This window comes from Diorhabda sublineata, chromosome 2 (assembly GCF_026230105.1).
Source record: "Diorhabda sublineata isolate icDioSubl1.1 chromosome 2, icDioSubl1.1, whole genome shotgun sequence".
NCBI lineage: Eukaryota > Metazoa > Arthropoda > Insecta > Coleoptera > Chrysomelidae > Diorhabda > Diorhabda sublineata.
Genome location: NC_079475.1, coordinates 34732197 through 34739421, shown reverse-complemented (window position 1 = coordinate 34739421; position 7225 = coordinate 34732197). Strand labels below are relative to the sequence as shown.

The following is a 7225-nucleotide window of genomic DNA, read 5'->3' as shown; positions in this document are numbered from 1 at the left end:
CTGACACATAAATATGGCGACGATTACAAAAAAAAAATTTCCATTAAATTTAGAATCTGGAGAATGAGTTATTTTCTTTAGAAAATAACGTTATTTTCTTTAGAAAATAACGTTATTTATAAAATAGTTACAATAACATTCCAAAAATATGATCTATTTATCTGATTACTTTTTCGTCTTGTAAACAATGATATAAATGCCTTAGAACACGTGGGATCCATAAATATTAACTTGTGTTAATGTGATTGGGTTATCATCCTTCCTTGCCCTCGTCTTCCTGCGCAATATTGATCAGTTTACTTTTAATTCGCGCAAGGAAATTACCAGAAAAATTCGAATTTAGCGCTACAAGTAAAATGACATTTGAAGTATGATATATGACGTTTTCCGGTTTCTCCTTCTTAAAATTGACAGTTAATAAGAATAACTAAAAATGGTGAGTAAATATTTTAATCTGTGAACATCTTCAAATTTTGTATTAGTTTTTCGATTATTTTAAAAGATTAATAATTTTTGACAAACTCTTATTTAATTTTAAATCGTATTGCTCATTTTATTTATACCTAACCGTAATATCTTAGGTTATGGAGTTACAAAATGTCAACAACTTGTTTCATTTTTATAAAAACTTTGAAATTTGTATTTGAATATATAATATCTCGTGTTATCAAGTACATTTAGGTATTATTTTGTTTTAGGTTAACGTACCAAAACAACGGCGTACGTTTTGTAAAAAATGTAAAGTTCATAAGCCCCATAAGGTAACGCAATATAAGAAATCTAAAGAACGTCATGCTTCCCAAGGTAGACGACGTTACGACAGGAAACAACAAGGATTTGGTGGTCAAACTAAACCTATTTTCCGTAAAAAGGTAGTTTCTCATTTCTTATAAAATAGACATCAATTAATGCTAAACAATTTTAGGCGAAAACAACCAAAAAGATTGTATTGAGAATGGAATGTACAGACTGTAAATTCAGGAAACAAATTCCACTTAAAAGATGCAAACACTTTGAACTTGGAGGTGACAAGAAACGTAAAGGACAAATGATTCAGTTTTAGTTTAATATGTATCTTGTTTTAAGTTATCCATTCAAAATACAGAAAGTTTGTATCTAACGTGTTTTTTTTTACTGAAATACCCACAGTGAACTACAAGAAGCATGAAGGTTAGTCCTTAAATTTATTTTGTTCAAATTATCTATTGTTGAAGTAATTTTTCTATGTTTCAAATTCTAAATAATCAAGAGTATATAGGTGAGAATCAATTAAATTGCAAATTATTTATATATTTATTCATTATATTGAATTATGTATAACAGTTTTACAAAAAACTGATTTAGCCAGATTTTTCTTCAGATTCTTTTAACAAATCTTCAGTTAAGCCGGGTATTATTTCCTCAGGTTTTCTGTAATGAGAAATATTGCTTTAAAACTGTGAAGGAAATTGATTTGAGGTAGCTTGACAACGAGCTAGAGCATGTGATTTTTTCCAAACTGAAAATATTATATTGAAAGCCGCTTGACATGATGCAATGCAAAACACAATATTTCTTGATCAAAAGCATTTGTAGATGAGGTTCAGCTAATTCTTGCATGGTTAATCTCACATTTGCAACATTATCGATTTAATTCCATTTTTATTCGGTACAAGTTGCAATTCTAGGGAGAAGTCTAATTACTTTTCATATAGCAACCAACCTGTCCATCAGGCTGCAAAAGCGGGGCAGCCGTAGATATAATTGCCAGTTATTCACTGACCATTTTTTTCTTGTTCATTTAACTTATCTTTGTTATTTTCATTTCTAAACCAGTCTCATAGTATTGGAATGAAATGTTACATTAGGAAATTGCTTAATTTATGTATGGAATTTTTGTTGGGGGAAGCCATGATACAGTGGTAAGAGTTAAAATGTCCAAGACGTGCAATATCAATCTATGAAATGTTTTAACTTTGGAAAAAATTGCATGCAACTAGTTTGGCCTAGACTAAACTTGTTTATCCTATCGGGCTTCGGACATATTTCTATCGAGTATAGGAAGAACTAGTTTAGCTTAAGTAAAATTAGTTTGACGGGTAACATATATATCAGATTGATGAACATGCGAGCATTTTATTAAAACTTTTTGTGTTGAAATCCTTTTTTACAACTTAATCCAATGTATACAAAGATTCTTAAAACTTTTAATATCTGGCTGCATCATTACATTAGTATTTGATGCAATATAGATAAGATATATTGAAATATAGGACACTTGTCAGTGCAGTGAAATATTTTCGATTTTTCAACAATACCACCAATATTTTCAACAAAAATATAAAGAATTTGGAATTGATTTTAATTTCGGAAACAGTAGCTAACTTGTCTAGTACCATTTTAAACGAATTTAATGATCATCTATATGATGAAGATCCCATAGAAAATAACTGAATTAAATTGATTAAGCTTATCTTAAAAAAGTACTTTAAGGTGCGAATTCATCACGAAACGAATAAAAAAGTAGAAAAAATTCCAAGAATTCGTCAACACCTAAACAAAATTATTCTTTTCAAAAACCAGTAACGTTTATAGTTATTCCATATTACAATGGCCTACAAATATTTGTTACTTTTAATTTTAAATTGAACTATTTTCAGACATCCAATATTATCCATTTGCCATGAGAAAATAATTTTGTTAGTTTAATAAACTTCTGGTTAGCATTGATAATTTACGTCTACATTTAATCTAGGATATTATTTTTAAAACTACCTTAATACATATATTTTGAAATATTTAATTCTCTTTGAAATTAACTATATTGCATTCATGTGTTTAAATTATTTTTTTAAATTTAATTTTTTACATTTCGCATGCTACGCCTATGTTCGAATAATGTCATGTGTGCGGGACAACATAAACAAATTGTCCCTATGTTGGCTTCATCATTCTCCGTATTGTGTGTTATGATGCTAGGTCCATCTTTTCTTATTCGTCCATGTTGCCATCCGTACTTTATAATAAAGGATAATATACGTTAATTCGGGTAATTGTACCCTACATTTTATGAAATATGTAAAAATATTCTATTTCAAATATTTACAGGAAAATAGCTTTATTAAACTAATTTTATGGTTATTGATATGTCTTTCAAAGAGGAACTATCAACTGCACAAAAATGGCAGAAAGATATTCAATATATTTAACAAAACTCGTATAAAGCGAATTTCACTTCTATTTTCAATTTTTTATGATGAATAGCAAATGGCGAGACAAAAATAAAGCATATCTGAATTTAATAACAAATGAATTATTTATGCACAGCCGAGAATCAAAAATATATAAAAAATAAATAGCCATAATTTAACAACACGCACTATATGGAGTTCATTATTGTGGACCTTAAATTGAAGCAGCAACCGCATTAACCATGCTTTGTTGTGAATCCTGGAGTGGTGTTCAAGCACTTAACAAATAAGCCTGATATATTTTTTCATATATAACGCCCTTTACATATTCTTATAAAAAGAAATCTAATATTGTAAGATCAGGTGATGGCACTGGACAATCTATCGATCCTTTCTGTTCACTAATTGGGAAAAATTGCATTGACCTACTGCTAGACATTACGTTACTCTCCAGCTAAAACCATATCCAATTCACTAGAACTTGAAGGTTTCCTGGATCAGAATATAAATTTGACGAAGTTGGAACATAATTTTGAAATAGGTACAAGTATTGTTCGCCATTTAAATTTCTTTCAATGATATGGTTTCCATTAATCCGTATCCAAACATTAATCTTTTGATGGTATTGTATTTGTTCTCTCATCCAGTAAAGATTTTCCTTTCTTCATCGTAAATTTTGGCGGATAGCATGAGGGTTAAGTGAAAAAGTGCGCTCATAAGAAAACATAACGTTTTCTAATTAGATAATATTGTTATCCAACATGTCCATTATTCACTCACAAAAATAATTTTTCCATTCAAAATCATCTCCCATGAGCTCCTGAGTTGATATCTTTTTAAAAGATGAATTTTATTTTTTTTTGATATGTTTACTATCAATTTATGGCTAACATTGAATACAGAGGATGGCTATCTGTATATTATAGCAAATTTTGGTAACCACATGATTTTTATTTTATCTGAATTACTGCAATGAACATGAAAATGATAACATGTTTTAATCGAAAATGAAGAAACCTTTCAAAAATGTCTATACTCCCCATTTAAAAAAACTGGGGGCTATATCTGTTATTCGAAGAGAATTGAAGGTAGAGCTCGTATTTTTACATTGAAGAATGTAAAACCTACTCATCTAAAACAATTACCAGTACCTACTTTTTTAATAAAATGATTTTCTATTCTATTGAAGTAGGGCTTTTTCCTTTGGCATAATTTGAGGCAAATTTTTTATAATTCCTACCCTAACTATGTTATACAAATAGTCAATCAGCCACTCATTCATGTATAATGAATTGTGAGTATACTTACTTTTACATGGTCGAGGTTACTATTCTGAATGATCTTAAACTCATTTTTCTTTTCAAATCACACTTGCTTGTTCAGTTATGTATCTGTTATCAATGAAGAGGTATTATATAATCCATATTCTAGTTAATTAGATTTATGTTTAAAATAAACCAAAAAGTACAAACCCAAACCTTATAAAAATGCCATCCATTATCGTAGTTAACTGAAAGTTTAGTGTGGTTTTGAACAAATTAAATCTTCAAAGAACTTGTTTATTTCACTTACAAATTTTTCATATAAGGAAAATTTTCATTTTCAATTAATTTCACTTGTTATCAATATTTTATATTATCACAAAAAATTAATTGAAATAAGACACTTAAAGCACTATAGAAGCACAACTTACCCTAATATTGTAGGATCAATTCCTTCATTTTGCATCTTTAGTTTAACAGCTGGTTCAGGCACTCCAAATTGAATCATTTTAAAAAATTTTCTAAACCTGGGATCATCTTTAGCTTTTATTCCTGAGGTAATTTCCAAAGGCAATTCCACTTGGTTGATTTTTTCTTCTTCTTCAGTCTTATCTTTTATTACAGGCAAATTTAATTCATTTTTTGTTGTATCATTCACAGAATCATCTACATTTTCTTTGGGTATATCAGCACTATCCAATCCTTCAATTGATGACAACTAGAAATATTTCTTTTCAAAAATAGAGGTAGGTAGCACTTGAATTTAATCATGTAATTTCAAAATACTTACTATGATTCTTAAACTATGATCCACTAAACAGTGGAAAACAAAAATATTTTTTCTCAACACAAGGGTGCAGTAGGGAAAGTGGCGATTTTCTGGAAATCTACTTACGTTAACAATATACCTATATAACAATATCAAATAATGACACAAAATTACTCAAAAACCACTTAACATCTCAAATAAAATATACCAAGTATATTGCAATGGGTTTACCATATTTTATTTAAGGTTTATACATTTTCCATGGAATTTTCTTATGTCAACTTCCAATAATGTGCAAGTTACATATATTCAATATTAATGTCCCGAGTGCATGTCAAATTGTCGATAATTTAAATTTCCCGAGTGCGCGAATGCGCACGAGAGGAAATTATGAGACAATTTGACATGCACGAGAGGGCATTTTGGCAGAATATTTCCTGAGAAAAATTTAATTTAAAATGTTGAAAGAAAAAAGAGGAAAACATATTACGGTGGATCGTCTTTCCTTAACTGTAAACCCATCATGGATGAAAGAAACATCAAAAGGTTTTTTTAAAAATTGTCCAGTAGGACAAAATGAAATTTCAAAGTGGACAAGAGATGCAGCGGAAGCTATAGGAATTGACACGAAAAGAATAAAATTGACAAATCACTCGAACCGTGCTGCGGCAGTTACTCAGCTTGCCAAAGTTGGGGTTTCAGAAAATCAAATTATGAAGGTTACCGGACACTCAAATCAGGCTTCGATAAAGAGTTACCTCCAAGTAAATAGTGAACACCACGAGGAAATTGTACAAAAAATGCGAAATGACAGTAGCGAAGTAACAATAAGAAGTGGTGGAAGCAGCATAGAAACACCATCGTCGGCCTCCAGTAAAGTTGTATATTCTAATTGCATTTTCAATAATTGTTCCTTTTCTTAAAATATAAAATTAAAACCAAATGATGTTTATTAATCCTAGACGAAAATTTGGCACTAGTGCAAATTATCGATAATTTGCACTAGTGCAGTATTATCGCTGAAATTTGATCGTTGCTAGGTAAACATAAAATATTACAGCTTTTTGGTTGGCTTAAATTTTTCGAAGGAAATAGTCATTAATATACATATGACAATTTTTCTATATGTTTTTTTTATGTAATAGTTTTGTAGATTTATAGTTGCCTGCTACTTTTAATGATCCATCTGGTTAATAAAGATAATGTTTAACTTATCACAAAATAATTTATTTTATGACATTTATATAATGAACACATCGCATTCATACTTTTAACCAGTTTTTAAATACTATTTGATGGGAATCAATTTAACTTTTTGACATTCATTTTAAGATTCATTTTTCATAAATTCAAATTATCATTTTTTTGCTTTTACTTTGTACTTACTTGAGATTCCAATATAGATAGAGAGGCTTCTATTTTCTGAATTTTATAATCAAATTCCATAAACCGGGACTCACAAGATTGGGCAAAATTATTCAAATGTGACACTGTGTTCATTATGAAATGATTAATAAACGCTATAGTACGTTTCTGTTGAATGGGCAAAATCTATTCGAAAAATTTTTATTTATTAGGTAGGCGCAAATACTTATTTTCATAATTTAAAAAAAACTTACCTGCGTCAAGTCCTCATTTGGATCTATTGAAGAGAATTCAACCTGCATTTTATCAAAAAAAAATTGAAACTAAACCTAAGTTTATTTATCTCTAGTTTTACATTTCAAACTTTTGGAAAATTCCCTGTTAATCAAAAAACTTTTATTTGACAATCATCTGACATACGTCAAGTAATGCCAATTCTCAACCTTGAGTTTTTAGCTTTCAGGTCAACCAACCATGAGGAATACATAATTTCTTGTTAAGGAACAAACCAATTAGTATGTTTGCTAGGCACAAAATATACCCAATTCATCTGAATACAACAGACAAATTATCAAAATTGAAAAATAGTTAGAATAGCTATGAAGAATAACAAAGAATAGTGAAAGAAATGAGGAATATGTGTGCAATTTGAACATTTG

The 7225-nt window shown here is 29.2% G+C and overlaps 2 protein-coding genes across 3 annotated transcripts; one reads left to right on the top strand and one right to left on the bottom strand.

Annotated features, from left to right (window-relative positions):
• The first annotated feature begins 284 nt into the window (after positions 1-284).
• On the top strand, positions 285-1135 carry LOC130440567 (60S ribosomal protein L44). Its single transcript, XM_056773820.1, has 3 exons — positions 285-436; positions 699-872; positions 926-1135. The coding sequence occupies exons 1-3, from the start codon at positions 434-436 to the stop codon at positions 1061-1063; spliced, it is 315 nt and encodes a 104-aa protein (XP_056629798.1). The 5' UTR covers positions 285-433; the 3' UTR covers positions 1064-1135.
• A 139-nt stretch (positions 1136-1274) lies between these two features.
• LOC130440566 (WASH complex subunit 3) lies at positions 1275-7015 on the bottom strand. 2 transcript variants are annotated; one of them, XR_008909551.1, is made up of 5 exons: positions 6821-7015; positions 6588-6752; positions 4864-5150; positions 4479-4680; positions 1275-1410 (listed from the first exon to the last, which is right to left on the bottom strand). XR_008909551.1 is itself a non-coding variant. In XM_056773819.1 (4 exons), the coding sequence occupies exons 1-4, from the start codon at positions 6866-6868 to the stop codon at positions 1341-1343; spliced, it is 570 nt and encodes a 189-aa protein (XP_056629797.1). In that variant the 5' UTR covers positions 6869-7013; the 3' UTR covers positions 1275-1340. The 2 variants fall into 2 exon arrangements, 1 of the variants encoding a protein (XP_056629797.1); XM_056773819.1 differs by lacking the exon at positions 4479-4680 and having other exon boundaries at positions 6821-7013.
• Between the last annotated feature and the right edge of the window lie 210 nt (positions 7016-7225).